This window comes from Eschrichtius robustus, chromosome 20, assembly GCF_028021215.1.
Source record: "Eschrichtius robustus isolate mEscRob2 chromosome 20, mEscRob2.pri, whole genome shotgun sequence".
NCBI lineage: Eukaryota > Metazoa > Chordata > Mammalia > Artiodactyla > Eschrichtiidae > Eschrichtius > Eschrichtius robustus.
The window spans coordinates 42,291,763-42,308,385 of NC_090843.1; the positions used below are offsets into that span (position 1 = coordinate 42,291,763).

Sequence of the window (16,623 nt, forward strand, 5' to 3'; positions counted from 1 at the left end):
AAAAACTATTACAGAGTATTGAAATGGGTGTCAAGAGATCAGGATTCTAACCTGACTCACTGCTACCTAATTATCTGACTGTTGGCCTAGTTTTTCTGGACTTCATTTGTAAAACCAGGGAGCTGGATTAAGGTGATCCAACTCTAACAGTCTTGTAATGCCAGAAAAAAGGAAATGTTTTTCCTTGTTGGAATATTGAAATAGATGAAACTAGTCTGGTGTTACATTTTTTCGTGTGTGTGGAGGTGGGGTATAACATTTTATTGTAATACAATTTCAAACTTACAGAAATGTTGAAAGAGTAGTAAAAGAATTTTTTTAAAACTTTTATCTAGTTTCAGCAGTTTTTAACATTCTCCTGCATTTGCTTTATTATTCTCTCTGTGCATGTATACATATACGTATTTATTTATTTTTTATTTTTATTTTTTTGGCTGCGTTGCTGTGTGTGGGCTTTCTCTAGTTGTGGCGAGCAGGGGCTACTCTTTGTTGAGGTGCACAGGCTTCTCGTTGCTGTGGCTCCTCTTGTTGCGGAGCACAGGCTTTGGCGTGTGGGCTACAGTAGTTGCAGCACACAGGCTCAGTAGTTGTGGCACATGCACCCTAGAGCGCACGGGCTTCAGTAGTTGTGGCCCGCGGGCTCTAGAGCGCAGGCTCAGTAGTTGTGGCGCATGGGCCTAGCTGCTCCGAGGCATGTGGGATCTTCCTGGACCAGGGATTGAACCCACGTCCCCCTCACTGGCAGGCAGACTCTTAACCACTGCACCACCAGGGAAGTCCCTACATATATGTATTTATAAATATGCATTTTATTTCTTTTTCTGAATCATTTGAGAGTAAATTGGAAACATTGTGCTCCCTTACCACAAAACATTTATATGTATGTTTACCAAGAGCATGGGCAATCTCTTACTTAACCATAGTACATTTATCAAAATTAGGAAAGTTAACTGATACAATGCTGTTATCTAGTCCAGAGTCCATATTCAAATTGTCCATTGTCCCTAGAGTATACAAAAGTAGTTTCAGAATTGCTAAGCTATACCACTGTGAAAGGCAGTCCTGTATAAGTAGAGTTCAGTATTTGCTTATAGTTGGTTTTTTTTTTTCCTTTTTTTTGAGGCAAAATTTACATGTAGTGAAAAGTATAAATCCTAAGTGTATAATTCAGTGAATTTTGTGAAATACATTTACCAATGTACCCTACACTCCTGTCAAGATATAGAACAGTTTTATCACTCCAGAAAATTCTCTCAGTGCCCCTTCTCAGATTCCATCCTACCTCCCCCCAGCAAGCCACTTCTCTGACTTTTTTCAGGTTAGTTTTGCCCCTTCTGAAACGTCACATAAGTAGAATTATACAGTACGTGCTTTTTTGTGTTTGGCTTCTTTTGGTCAACATACTGTACGTGAGATTCACCCATGTTCTTGTATGTATCAATGCTTTGTTCTTTTTATTGTTGAGTAGTATCCTGTTGTATACTACAATTAGCTTATCCATTATCCTATTGATGGACATTTGAATTGTTTCTTGTTTGGTGCCATTTATGAATACAGCTATTTTGAAAATTCTTGTGCAAGTCTTTTGTAGATATATATTTTTATTTTTCTGAGGTAAATACCTAGGAGAAAAATAGCTGCATTATTGAGTTTAACTCTAAGAAATTGCCAACTCTTTTCCCAAAGTGGCTCTACCATTTAAAAATCACATCAGCAGTGTTTGAGAGTGCAGCTTGCACTACGTGTCCTCTTCAACATTTGGTGTTGCCAATCACTTTCATTTTATATATTCTGTTATATATTAGTGATACCTCTTTGTGGTTTTAATTTGCATTTTCCTGATGACTAATAATTTTGAGCACTTTTTCGTGTGAGTATTGATCATTTATCTGTCTTTGTGAAGTGTCTACTACAGTCTTTTGCCCATGTTTTAAAGTAAAATATATATATATATTGAATCTGGTAGCTCTTTATTCTAGGTACAAGTTATTTGTTAGGTATGAGTTGTGCATATTTTCTTCCCAGCCTGTGGCTTTTCTGTTTGCTTTTTTCACAGTGTCTTTTGATGAGAGAGGTTTTGAATTTTGAAGAGGTCTTAGTATATCAATTTTTGTGTGTGTGTGGTTATTGCTTTCTGCGTGGTAAGAAATGTTTTCCTGCCCCAAGATAGTAAAAATATGCTTCTCTCTTGTATCTCTATTGATACTTCGATCTAGAAGCTTTACAGGTTCTAGCCATTAAGTTTAGGACAGTAATCCATCTGAAATTAAGCTTTGTATATGGTGTGAGGTAGGGGTCTAGATTACTTTTTTTCCTGTAAATATCCACTTGTTCCAGCACATTTGTTGAAAAGATTTACTTCCCCCATTGAATTGCTTTGGCACCTTTGTTAAAAATCTGTGGAAAGTAGGGGGACTTCCCTGGTGGTCCAGTGGTTAAGACTCCATACTTCCACTACAGGGGGCACGGGTTCTATCCCTGGTCGGGGAACTAAGATCCCACATGCTGTGCAGTGTGGCGCGGCCAAAAAAGAGAAGTTAAAAAAAAAAAAAACCTTATTAAAAAAAAATTTGCGGAAAGTATATGTGTAATAGTCTATTTCTGGACTTTATTTTATTCCATAGATCTATTTGTCTATCCTTATGTCAGTGCCAACTTTGTATTGATTACATAACTTATGATAAATTTTGAAGTCAGCTAGAAAAAGAAGCAGAATATTTATTTTTTCAGTATTGTTTTGATTATTCTATATTCTTTGTATTTCCATATAAATTTTAAAATCAGCATATTAGTTTCTTAAAAATAAGCCTGCTAAGAATTTTGATAGAGATTGTATTGAAACCTTTGCTGGCTTTTGCCATTTCTTAACATATCCTTGCTCTATTGTTGTCATATATATTATATTTACATACATTATAAACCCCACAATACAGTATTGTAATTTTTCCCTTAAACCTTCATATGTCTTTGAAAGAAGTTAAGAGAAGAAAAGAAAAATTAAGTCTTTTCCATAGCTAGAAGTAAAAGTCCAGGTGTTAGTTTTTAAATTCTTATTTAGAACCCTCTATCTGTGGGTAGACTGTTGACTCAGTTTTTTAGCCTTTCAGGTTGTTCAGGTCTTAAGTTTTGATTATGTGTTCTTTTTTTTTTTTTTTTTATTAAGTCCTTGAGGTGGTTTTTGGTATCTTGAAGGCCTTTATTTGGGATCTACACTTTAGCAATTCCAGGAAAAGGGAGACTTTCCTTTGCTAGCCTAATACTTGGCCTTAGATATCTATGGACATAGGTCAGTCTAATTCTTTAGAATATTGAGATAATAGCCAATAGGAATATGTCTTGTATTCTGTGCTTTGATTTGATGGGAAATTTTTGAGTAAGTCTTGCCTTTGTGAAGCACATGATGTCAGTGATGTTAATGGATATGAAGCATGAATTACCCTGAAAGCCCTCAGGTAACACATAGATTTATCAGTGTTTCTAAATTCCACACAATGAAAACATAACTGTAAAGCAATGGCCTTGTCTATTGTCTTGTCAGATTTAAGATTAAGCTTATTTTCCTTAGATACTGACCTAGGCCCTTTTTAAAAAAGGTAGGTAATACATGTGTTGCTATTGTCAAATATATTACATTTCTATGTTATAGGTCCAACAATACAATTTTATAGATAATGTTTCATGCAATTTCTTTTAAATACATAAGGGAATAGAAGAAATAATCATTATACTCTTTTAAAAAATTAACCTACATTTTAACTTTTACCAGTGCTCTTTTTTAGTGTCATTCAGATTACCATCTTGTGTCACTTCCTTCCAGCCTGAATAACTTCTTTTATTATTAATTGTAAGGCAGGTATGCTAGCAATGAATTCTTTCAGGTTTTGTTATCCAGGAATGCCTTTATTTTGCCTTCATTTTGAAAGATAGTTTTGCTGGATATAAGATTCTTAGTTAATGGTGGTTTTCTTTGAGCATTATATCATCCCACAGTCTTTTGGCCTCCATCATTTCTATTGAAAAGTCGACTGTTAATTTTATTGAAGTTCTTTTGTGCACAACAAGTAAATTTTCTCTTGCTCCCTTCAGTATTTTGGCTATTATATGTCTGTGGATCACTTTGCTTTTATCCTGCTTGGAGTTCATTAAGCTTCTTGAATGTGTAGATAAATGTTTTCCATCAAATTTTGGAATTTCTCAGCCATTATTTTCTCAAAATTTTTTCTGCCCCTTTCTCTCTCCCCTTCTTCTGGCACTCCCATTATGCATATGTTGGTGTGCTTAATGATGTCCCATATTTCTCTGAGACTCTTTGGATTGCCCGATCTCTCTTGATCTATATTTTGCTGATTCTTTCTCCTGTGAGTCCAAAGCTACTGTCGAGCCCCACTTAGCGAAGTTTTCATTTTGTTTATTGTACATTTCCACGTCAGCAGTCAGCCACTGATTGGTTGGAGGTTGTTCCTAACCCCCTTAAGCCACTGGTGTTTGCACCCTTTACTGTTGGATTTATGTTGTGTGGCTTGAAGACTGTTTTCACAGTTCAGGGAGTTTATGAGTTTGTCCTGTGTTCAGCCAAAGACCAGAGGCTCAGATGTTCCCTCTCCTTTTGCTTCTTGGGCATCTGCACAGTCTTCCAGAGCATCAGGACAAACTATGGTTTTTGCAGGTTTCTCTGATATTTCTGTTAAATGTTTGGCTGGTTCCATTTATTACAAACCCATAGGTAACATCATACTCAGTGGTGAAAAGCTAAAACCCTTCCTCTAAAACAGGAACAAAACAAGGATGTGCACTCTAGCCACGTCCGTTCAACATAGTATTGGAAGTCTGAGCCACAGCAGTCAGACAAGAAAAAGAAATAAAAGGCATCCAAATTGGAAGGGAAGAAGTAAAACTGTCACTATTTGCAGATGACATGATACTATACATAGAAAACCCTAAAGTCTCCATCAAAAAATTATGAGAATTAATAGATGAATTCAGTAAAGTTGCAGGATACAAAATTAATATTCAGAAATCTGTTGATTTTCTGCACACTAATAGTGAACGATCAGAAGTAGAAAGCAAGAAACTAATCTATTTTAAATTACATCAAAAAGAGTAAAATACCTAGGAATAAACTTAACCAAAGAATTGAAAGACCTATACTGTGAAGACTATAAATCATTGATGAAGGAAATTGAAGATGATACAAAGAAATGGAATGGTATCTCATGTTCCTGGGTTGGAAGACTTAATATTGTTAAGATGTCCATACTACTCAAAGCAATCTATGGACTTAATGCAATCCCTTTCAAAATACCTGTGACATTTTTCACAGAACTAGGACAAATAATCCTAAAATTCGTATGGAACCACAAAAGACCCTGAATTGCCAAAGCAATCTTGAGAAAAAAGAACAAAGCTGGAGGTACCATACTCCTTGACTTCAGACTGTACTACAAAGCTACAGTAATCAAAACAGCATGATACTGGCTCAGAAACAGACATATAGATCAACAGAACAGAATAGAGAGCCCAAAAATAAACCCATGCACTTATGGTCCATTAATCTACGACAAAGGAGTCAAGAATATACAATGGAGAAAAGACAGTCTCTTCAATAAATGGTGCTGGGAAAACTAGACAGCTATATACATGTAGAATGTATGAAAAAGAATGTATAAAAGAATGAAATTAGAATGTTTTCTCACTCCATGTATAAAAATAAACCCAAAATGGATTAAAGACCTGAATGGAAGACCTGAAACCATAAAACTCATAGAATAGAACATAGGCAGAACATTCTTTGACATAAATCATAGCAATATTTTTTTGGATCTGTCTCCTAAGGCAAAAGAAACAAAAGCAAAAATAAACAAGTGGGACCTAATTAAACTTAAAAGCTTTTACACAGCAAAGGAAATGATTGACAAAATGAAAAGACAACCTACTGAATGGGAGAAAATATTTGCAAATGATATGACTGAGAAGGGGTTAATATCCAAAATATATAAATAGTGCTTGCAACTAAATATCAAAAAAACAAGCAGCCTGATTGAAAAATGGGCCGGGAATTCCCTGATGGTCCAGTGGTTAAGACTCCGTGCTTTTACTGTCGAGGGCTTGGGTTCAGTCCCTGGTCGGGGAACTACAATATCCCACAAGCCCTGCAGCAAAAAAAGGGGGTGCAGAGGACCTGAATAGACATTATTCCAAAGAAGATATACAGATGGCCCAACAGGTACATGAAAAAATGCTCAACATTGCTAATTATCAGAAAAATGCAAATCAGAACCACAATGAGATATCACCTTAACACCTGTCAGAATGGCTATCATCAAAAAGTCTACAAATAATAAATGGTGGCGAGGATGTGGAGGAAAGGGAACCCTAGTATACTGTTGGTAGGAATGTAAATTGGTGCATGCAGTATGGAAAACAGAATGGAGTTTCCTCAAAAAAACTAAAAATAGAACTACCTTATCCTCCAGCAATTCCACTTCTGGGTATACATTTGAAGAAAATGAAACCACTAATTTGAAAAGGTAACATGTATCCCAGTTATAGCATTGTAGCAGCATTATTTACAATAGCCAAGATATGGAAGCAACCTAAGTGTTCATCAACAGATGAATGGTTAAAGAAGATATGGTGTGTGTATATGTATATGTATGTATATATACATATATATATATGTGTGTGTGTGTATATATATATATATATATATATATATATACATACATATATATATATATATACACACACACACAATGGGGTATATCTTAGCCGTAAAAAAGAATGAAATTCTGCCATTTGCAACAATGTGGATGAAATAAGTCAGACAGAGAAAGACAAATACTCTGTTATCACTTATATGTAGAACCTAAAAAATAAATGAATTTACATAACAAAACAGAAACAGACTCACAGATATAGAAAACAAACTAGTGGTTACCAGTGGGAAGAGAGAAGGGGGGATGGATAAGATCACGGTGTGGGATTAACAGATGCAAACTACTATGTATAAAATAAATGAGCAACAATGATATATTTTATAGCACAGGGAAATATAGCCATTATTTTGTAATAACTTTATTTTTTTTTAATAAATTTATTTATTTATTTTTGGCTGTGTTGGGTCTTTGCTGCTGCGCGCAGGTCCTCTCCAGGTGCAGCAGGTGGGGGCTACTCTTCGTTTGGTGCCCGGGCCTCTCACCGCGGCGGCCTCTCACCGCGGCGGCCTCTCCTGTTGTAGAGCACGGCCTCCAGGCACGCATGCTTCAGCAGTTGTGGCTTGCAGGCTCCAGAGCGCAGGCTCAGCAGCTGTGGCACACGGGCCCAGTTGCTCTGTGGCATGTGGGATCCTCCGGGACCAGGGCTCGAACCTGCGTCCCCTGCACTGTCAGGTGGATTCCCAACCACTGAGCCACCAGGGAAGTCCCTGTAATAACTTTAAATGGAGTATAATCTATAAAAATATTGAATCACTGTGTTGTATACCTGAAACTATTATGATATTGTAAGTCAACCATACTTCAATAAAAATAGTTTGGCTTCTCTACTGCAATTTTTGCTGGTCTGCCTCTATTGGTATTACACCAAGCTGTCATTCTCCATGGATTGGTGGCTGATTGAGCTGTTGTTTTTGACAGTGCCCTGGGGCATAATTTGCTCCATAGTCTGATCCAAATAAAGTTAGGCACCTTGGCAAGTGCATTCCTTGGCATCATCCAGGTCTGATTCCTTGAGGCAACAATTGCTACCAGTTTCTTATTCATACTTAAAGAAGAGACACTCTTGCTATATGTACATATATGACCTAGGCGTAATTTTTTTTTTTTTAATTTATTTTTGGCTGCTTTGGTTCTTTGTTCCTGTGCACAGCTTTCTCTAGTTGCGGCGAGTGGGGGCTACTCTTCATTGCAGTGCTCAGGCTTCTCATTGCGGTGGCTTCTCTTGTTGCAGAGCACAGGCTCTAGGCATGCGGACTTCAGTAGTTGTGGCACGTGGGCTCAGTAGTTGTGGGTCGCGGGCTCTAGAGCACAGGCTCAGTAGTTGTGGCGCACGGGCTTAGTTGCTCCGCGGCATGTGGGATCTTCCCGGACCAGGGCTTGAACCCGTGTCCCCTGCATTGGCAGGCAGATTCTTAACCACTGCGCCACCAGGGAAGCCCCTAGGCTTAATTTTTAAACCTGGATCATCAAGGCTTCAACTGTTACAAAATGCAGCTTCAGTTTTTGAGCATGTGACTTGCTGAGATCTTGTTACACCCTAAAATAAGTTTTCGTTGTCCAACTGCTTTTAAGTGCATATATAGTCTTTATAGGTTAAGCAGTTCTTTCTGGCTCGCGTCTTAGTCATTGTAGATCACCTAATTTAGTTTATTATATATTTATTGGTAAAACTGACTAGTATTTTCAGATCTAACGTTGAATAAAGATTTTAAACATCAAAATGATGATACTGTCAACATTTTTAGTAATAGCTCTTTTGCTGTAGTAAACTGTGTACACAATGTCTGCTAGTATAGATATTGCTTTAGAAGTCAGACAATGGAGTGAGGGCTCTTAAATGTTTTTAAGGTGGTACACAGCATTGCCTTAAAATGGAACAAATTTAAAATAACATTGTGTTGGTTTTAAAGTTTTTAATTATTTTAACTGCGATATTTTTAGAAATAAATCATACTTTATGTGTATGTGTCACTTACAGCCTTACTCCCCTGCTTCAGCTCTGCGGATTGTTGTTATTAAAACCCTTTCTGTGTAATAGTTTTATTTTCTGATTGGTTGTTATATAGAAAAGTATTCACTTATCTTCCCAAAGAGAGAAGTTCAGCTGATACAGCCTTGTGTTGCTGCTTCAGCTTATTTAGTTTTTGCCTCAGTAGCATTATTTGCATGAGTTAAAACTGATAATAGAATTTCAATCTGGGGAAAGATAATAAATTAAAGAAAATGACAAGTCTGCTGGGAAAGTAATTAAAGATGGATAGTCAAACTACTGTTTAGTCAGAGTATAAACTTGCTGGGATTGTAGGAACTGTGTGTGATATGGTTTTTTACTTTCCTATAGAAATCCTGAATTTACTGTGGGACTTCTGCCAGTTTTAGTTTCAATTAATTAGGTTATTTTTGAGGGAAGAGTTAGGGAAAAGGAACAAAAATATGTTCTATATGTTCTGTATTTTCTCTTGACTTTGAGAATAACAGGGGGAGAGAGAGAGACAGAGAGAAGGTAGTGACAATGTGGGAAGGACAGCCAGAAAAGCAGTGTGCTCTCTACATTTTTTAAAGTGTGAGCAGGTAGCCACTCTTTAAACAGCAGAGATCCAACACTAACCATGCGGAGTTAATCCTTACAAAATATAAACTGAGTTTAGAATTGTAATCCACTAAAATTTATTGTAGTTATTATGACATTTTAATAAGAGATGGTAAGCCATTTGTGTAAATTGTTGTAGTAGGTATTACAGCTAAATTGACCATTTCTAGGGTCAGCAGGAGGCAGAGAAGAGAAGAACTGAACCATAATAGGAAGCTTCCCTGAGGCTTCATAGCCCAGAGGTCGGAGGAGGCTGGGACTTTACGTTTGTATAGCAGGGATACCACAATTCAAGGATGCAGGAGCCCCTGGCTGATAGGTAGGCTTGTCTCTTAGTGTTGGAGCCAGGACAGGGTTGATGCTTGAGTCTAGTGCAGTTCCACTTTTGGCATAGTACCTTCTGGGCAATGGTGTTTGGGTGCATGAAATTAGATGTTTTGGCTTACAAATCAATGTCCATGACTGGTTCAAGAGATAGGCATTATATCTTCACCTTGGCAGGGCCATTTGTATGGCCTGTGATAAATCATATTTGCTCTCCTTTTGTCTCTAGCTGCTTCCTTCAGTTGTTACCCAGGTCACATAGGTGGAAGCCACTTAAAGCCTGGGATAGAAGACTTTATATCTTCGTGAGTGTTTCATTTAATCAGATTGCTTTCTTCCTAATACCTGGAACTGATGCTTTGCACATTCACATTGTAGTCTGTCTAAGTGCTGCTGCCTGGAATTGGGCAGCATGGTGCCTCTGCCAAATCTCGCTGCGATGGGCATACTGAACGAGTAGGGTGGGGGTTTGATGCCCTACAATGAGGGAAGAAGCCCTAGGACCTTTTGAAAAAAAGGGGGGGGGTTAAGTTTAGAAACAGGCAAAACACTTCTTCGGGGTTCGAAGTCAGGATATGGGTTATCCTTGTGGACGGTAATGGGTAGTTATTGGAAGGAGAGCAAAAAAAGGGCTCTGGGATGCTGGTAGTATTCTGCTTGTTGATCTGGGTGTTGGGTACATTGGTATGTTATATTTGTGACCACTCATTGACCTGTACACTTATGACCTGTGTAGTTTTCTGTATGCATGATATACTTCAATATAAAGTTAAAAAAGAAAAGTTTGTAGTAGTTCAGTTCTGCATATATGATGGTCCTAATTGTCCATAATTAGGAATTGGATAAATAGGGACTGGTTAAATTGTGTTATGTTCCTTATACCCCTGAGAAATACAATGTAGGTATGTTTGAGAATGAATAATTCTATATGTACTTACATTAAGCTGTTACTAATAAAGGAAATTTCAGAAGGTATATCCCACTTATGTAAAAATAAACCATTATACACAGTGCTTGTATATATATAGAAAATATCTTGAAGGACCCACACTAAATAATTAACCGTGGTTAGCCTTGAGGATTGGTTTATGGGTAATGTAACAAAGTGGGGAACATTGAACTTTTACGTAAGTTTTTTTTACTGTGAGCATGGGTTACTCTTACGGTAAAAACCAATAGTAAATTCTAAATACTATTTGGGAGGAGTAATGTTGCTATTCTGGTAAAATCTCCAAAGTGTGATTAAAGAAGAAAAGGAATTGTGGGAGTAATTAGAGACCCCCCCAGAAGAGTTAATGTACTTCTCCCTTATTCCACCTCAGAGGGCGAGGCAGATTTTAATGAGCTTGAATAAACAAAGTGAATATAGGCACTTGATGTAAAGTAGAACTACACTGCCTTTCCAATTGTCGTTTTAGTTGATCCAGAGTACCAGAAGGAAGCAGAACAGAGACATCGAGAATTGGCAGCTAAAGCTGGAGGATTTAATGACTTTGCGACTTTAGCTGTCATCTTTGAGCAGTGCAAATCAAGGTATGTGAGATAGTTCTTCGTACTGGAAAGTGTTAGTTTGAAATATATCTTCAATATAGTCTGCTGGAGGATTTAATGACTTTGTGACTTTAGCTGTCATCTTTGAACAGTGCAAATCAAGGTATGTGAGATAGTTCTTCGTACTGGAAAGTGTTAGTTTGAAATATATCTTCAATATAGTATAAGATTTTAGACAGTAAGGTTCAGTGGGAATGATACTGACCTCAAGGTATTTTTAGGTATTTTTGTGAACATTAGTGAGATTTCTCTGTCAGGTGACTATGACTTAGTAGTCATTTATTGCGTAACATTAGTTCTCTTCTTTCTTCTCTCCCTAAACCTTTCCTGAAAAATGACCTTATAGAATTTTGGCTCTGTACAAGTAGGTTAGTTGAGAAAATGATTGGATATTTGTTAAAAGCATATATGAATAAAAAGGAACCCATTTACAAATCGTGTTTTAATTCACTTAGAGGCACCTGCATTAATTTGTTTTTTCAAATTCCTTAAAGTGCTTTTTTATTAATTGGACAGGTCTCATAAAAGAGCTGACAGATGCCTATGGGTTTCTAGTTGTGTAATAGAAATGAGAATGTTCGACTGTCTTTCACTCATAGAAGATATATTTGAGACACCAATATTTTTGTTTTGCAGTGGAGCTCCAGCTTCGTGGTGCCAGAAACATTGGATTCATTGGAGGTGCTTATTTTCTGCATTTCGTGTTGAAGCTCAACTTAGAGAACTGATCAGGAAGCTTAAACAGGTGATTGCTATAATGTTTTTTTCCTTGAGTAGCATTTTGGCAAGGCCTTCTGAGTACTCTACCCCAAACCATGTGTATTATAAGGTGTTGAAGAATGGTTTGTAGGAACAGGCACCGTTCCTGACCCTGTGCGAGCACACAGCTCTGTTATCCCTTATCCTTTTGGGAGGCCCTTTTCCTGGCCTTGGGTAATTTCCTCACATTCATATGCTTACCAGTACTCAGTTGAACTCTTGAGGCCCTTCTGCATATCTCTGGAGTTCTCTATGCAGATCTCTTCTCTCCTGAACTCTGGCCTGGGAACTCTAGCCATCCTGGTCTTCCTGGATTCTCAGCTCTGTCTCTTTAAGTCTGGGAGTTCTCCAGGTTCCAGTTGGGTTTTTCCCTTCCTGCACCTTCGTCCAGAATCTTTCTCAAGGTTGACTGTAAGCTGGGGCAGTTGTTGGACTTACTTCATTTATTTTCCCTACTTCATTTATTTCTCAGAGGTCACTGTCCTTTATTGCTTGATATATAGTGTTTTGGAGATCATTATTTCATATGCTTTGTCCATTTTTTGGTTGGTTCAAGCAGAAGGGTAAATCTGGTCCCTCTTACTCCATATTGGCCAGAAACAGAAGTCTTTAGAAATGTGGATTTTTCAAACTAAAAGATTATTTCAAATTGTTCTGTGAGATTTACCACTGTACATGTATTCTTTCTATAGCAAAGTGACTTCCCAAGAGAGACCTTTGAAGGCCCTAAACATGAAGTACTGCGAAGATGTCTTTGTGCAGGTTATTTCAAAAATGTAGCTCGCAGGTAAGCAGTAAGAGCTTGAGAGGGATAGAGAAATACAACCGTATTTGATGACAATATTAAATATTTAATATTAAAGACAGTTTGATTTAAACTCTGTGATTATGATGACATCAATTACAGTGACCCTCTTCATAATTGTCACTTGTGCAAGGGGAGCTGCAGTGGCTGAGAGCAAGATATTGAAGCTCATGTGGGGCAGGAGGGGAGTCTGTAGGACAGCTGTCCAGCATGGGGTATTAGTGCCTAAGTTGAGTGACACTGGTTTTCTTGCAGAGGGGTGGCTCTTTTTGGAGTGTGAAAGCCAAATAGGTTGAGGATGGCATCCCTGAGGAAGGGTAGTTTGGTGTGGAATGTCAGGGCTTGAGCAGGATTGGGGAAGGTACTCACGTGGGAGTTATTTGGTATTTAGTGTCAGAGTCTGAGTGTAGGGAGGGAGGCCATCTTTGTAGGGAAAGGGGTAAGAGTGGTGGTGATGGGAGATTCGTTATATACAGAGGAATTGATCACATAATTGAATGTATTAAGGCAAATGGTGAAGGGAGTTAGAAATACTGAAAGGGAGAAAACAAGAATGAGCCCTGTGGTGTTGATTGGAACTTCAGGTATTACGGGTTTTTTAATTAATTAATTTATTTATTTATTTATTTATTTTTGGCTGCGTTGGGTCTTCATTGCTGCACACGGACTTTCTCTAGTTGTGGCGAGTGGGAGCTACTCTTCGTTGTGTTGCGCGGGCTTCTCATGCGGTGGCTTCTCTTGTTGCGGAGCACAGGCTGTGGGCGCGTGGGCTTCAGTAGTTGTGGCACGCAGGCTCAGTAGTTGTGGCTCACGGGCTCTAGAGTGCAGGCTCAGTAGTTGTGGTAAACGGGCCTAGTTGTTGCGCGGCATGTGGGATCTTCCCGGACCAGGGATCGAACCCATGTCCCCTGCATTGGCAGGCAGATTCTTAACCACTGCACCACCAGGGAAGTCTGGTATACAGTTTTTACTATAGTTAGATGGATGGATAGATTGATATGGTAATAAAAATAGATGGTACTGTGTGTGTGTGTGTGTGTGTGTGTGTGTGTGTGTGTGTGTTTATAATATGTATTTGTATGTATGTAAATACGTAACCTGACTATGAGATGGACTGGGAGCAATGACACTATAATAGGAATGAATATACTTTGTGCCCAGATCTTGACTTGGAACAACCATCTGCCACATGAAAGACCCAGGGCTCTTTGGAGAAATAGGGCTGGGAAAGTACATGATGAGCCTGAAACATCTTATTTTGCCAGCAAGCAAAGTAGTGATCAGTGAAGGTTGAGACCATGTCAGAAGTACAAAGGAGCCAGCTTGAATAGGTCCCAGCTGATCAAAGATGGGATATTTTGAGCATTGAAATAAATAATGATAGTAATGGATTATATAACCCATTGAATAAAATGTGAAATCATGGGTCTATAATCATATAAATTAATAAATGAGTAAATTAAAAGTTTAATGACAAATAGAATTATTTACATAGTTGAGCACCTCTCCACAAAACTCTTGTTAATTACAAAGGGAAAAAGTAACTTCTCAGTGAAGAAGCCTGGCAACAAATCAAAATCATGTTCCTCCTGATAGGATATAATGAAAACACAACATCACTTCTGTGATATTCCTGCCAAAGATCTGTAACCTGAATCTAATCATCCTAAAACAGACAAAATCAAATTGAGGGACATACTACAAAATAACTAGCTGATAATTTAAAGGTGTCAAGATCATGAAGGTCAAAGGAAGACTGGGGAGTATTCCAGCATGAAGGAGACTAAGGGGCCATAAAATGTAAAGGCAATAAATGATTCTGAACTGGATCCTTTTGCCTATAAAGGATATTATTAGGACATTTGGTAAACTTCATTGGGTTCTGAGGATTAGATGCTAGTAATGTGTCAGTGTTAATCCCCTGGTTTTGATGGTTGTATTATGGTTATATAGGAGAATATTCTTGATTATAGGAAATGCACACTCAGGTATTTGGGGATGATGGGTCATAAGTTTGGCTACTAACTTTCAAATGGTTCAAGTAAAAAAGATTTTTGTACTGTCCAAATATGTACCTTGTAGATATATATATACAAATAATTATAATGCAGTCTGATCTGGGTTATAATAGGAATATATGTAAAGTTCTGTAGGAAATCAGTTGTGATGATTGAGCTCTAAGGTATAATTTTGACAAGTTTTTGGACTTACATATATGTAGGGAAGTATAGAAGAGGATAAGAATTTAAAGTTAACATGAGTTAGAAAAAATGCAGATGAAATGTTCTAATTATTGTATTTTTTTTTGAATTTTTGAATTTTATTTTATTTATTTTTTTATACAGCAGGTTCTTATTCATTATCCATTTTATACATATTAGTGTATACATGTCAATCCCAGTCTCCCAGTTCATCCCACCACCCCCCTGCACCCCACCGCTGCTATCCCCTCCTTGGTGTCCATACGTTTGTTCTCTACATCTCTGTCTCAATTTCTGCCCTGTAAACCAGTTCATCTGTACCATTTTTCTAGGTTCCATATATATGCGTTAATATATGATATTTGGTTTTCTCTTTCTGACTTACTTCACTCTGTATGACAGTCTCTAGATTCATCCACGTCTCTACAGATGACCCAGTTTTGTTCCTTTTTATGGTGGAGTAATACTCCATTGTATATGTGTACCACATCTTCTTTATCCATTCGTCTGTCGATGGGCATTTAGGGTGCTTCCATGACCTGGCTATTGTAAATAGTGCTGCAGTGAACATTGGGGTGCATGTGTCTTTTTGAATTATGGTTTTCTCTGGGTATATGCCCAGTAGTGGGATTGCTGGGTCGTATGGTAATTCTAGTTTTAGTTTTTTAAGGAACCTCCATACTGTTCTCCATAGTGGCTGTATCAATTTACATTCCCACCAACAGTGCAAGAGGGTTCCCTTTTCTCCACACCCTCTCCAGCATTTGTTGTTTGTAGCTTTTCTCATGATGCCCATTCTAACTGGTGTGAGGTGATACCTCATTGTAGTTTTGATTTGCATTTCTCTAATAAGTAGTGATGTTGAACAGCTTTTCATGTGCTTCTTGGCTATCTGTATGTCTTCTTTGGAGAAATGTCTGTTTAGGTCTTCTGCCCGTTTTTGGATTGGGTTGTTTGTTTTTTTAATATTGAGCTGCATGAGCTGTTTATATATTTTGGAGATTAATCCTTTGTCCATTGATTTGTTTGCAAATATTTTCTCCCATTCTGAGGGTTGTCTTTTCGTCCTGTTTGTAGTTTCCTTTGCTTTGCAAAGCTTTTAGGTTTCATTAGGTCCCATTTGTTTATTTTTGTTTTTATTTCCATTACTCTAGGAGGTGGATCAAAAAAGATCTTGCTGTGATTTATGTCAAAGAGTGTTCTTCCTATGTTTTCCTCTAAGAGTTTTATAGTGTCCGGTCTTACATTTAGGTCTTTAATCCATTTTGAGTTTATTTTTGTGTATGGTGTTAGGGAGTATTCTAATTTCATTCTTTTACATGTAGCTGTCCAGTTTTCCCAGCACCACTTATTGAAGAGGCTGTCTTTTCTCCACTGTATATCCTTGCCTCCTTTGTCATAGATTAGTTGACCACAGGTGCGTGGGTTTATCTCTGGGCTTTCTATCCTGTTCCATTGATCTATATTTCTCTTTCTGTGCCAGTACCATATTGTCTTGATTACTGTAGCTTGGTAGTATAGTCTGAAGTCAGGGAGTCTGATTTCTCTAGCTCAGTTTTTTTCCCTCAAGACTGCTTTGGCTATTCAGGGTCTTTTGTGTCTCCATACAAATTTTAAGGTTTTTTGTTCTAGTTCTATAAACAATGCCATTGGTAATTTGATAGGGATTGCATTGAA

General features: G+C 37.7%; 1 protein-coding gene across 2 annotated transcripts in view; it reads left to right on the plus strand.

Moving 5' to 3' along the window:
- DHX40 (DEAH-box helicase 40) overlaps positions 1 to 16,623 on the plus strand; it is a 50,783-nt gene that overhangs the window by 26,537 nt on the left and 7,623 nt on the right. For both annotated transcript variants that reach the window (XM_068530272.1, XM_068530273.1), the window contains exons 13-15: positions 11,049 to 11,163; positions 11,818 to 11,926; positions 12,633 to 12,727. In XM_068530272.1, coding sequence (XP_068386373.1) covers positions 11,049 to 11,163; positions 11,818 to 11,926; positions 12,633 to 12,727 — 319 coding nt within the window. The remainder of the gene's footprint in view (positions 1 to 11,048; positions 11,164 to 11,817; positions 11,927 to 12,632; positions 12,728 to 16,623) is intronic.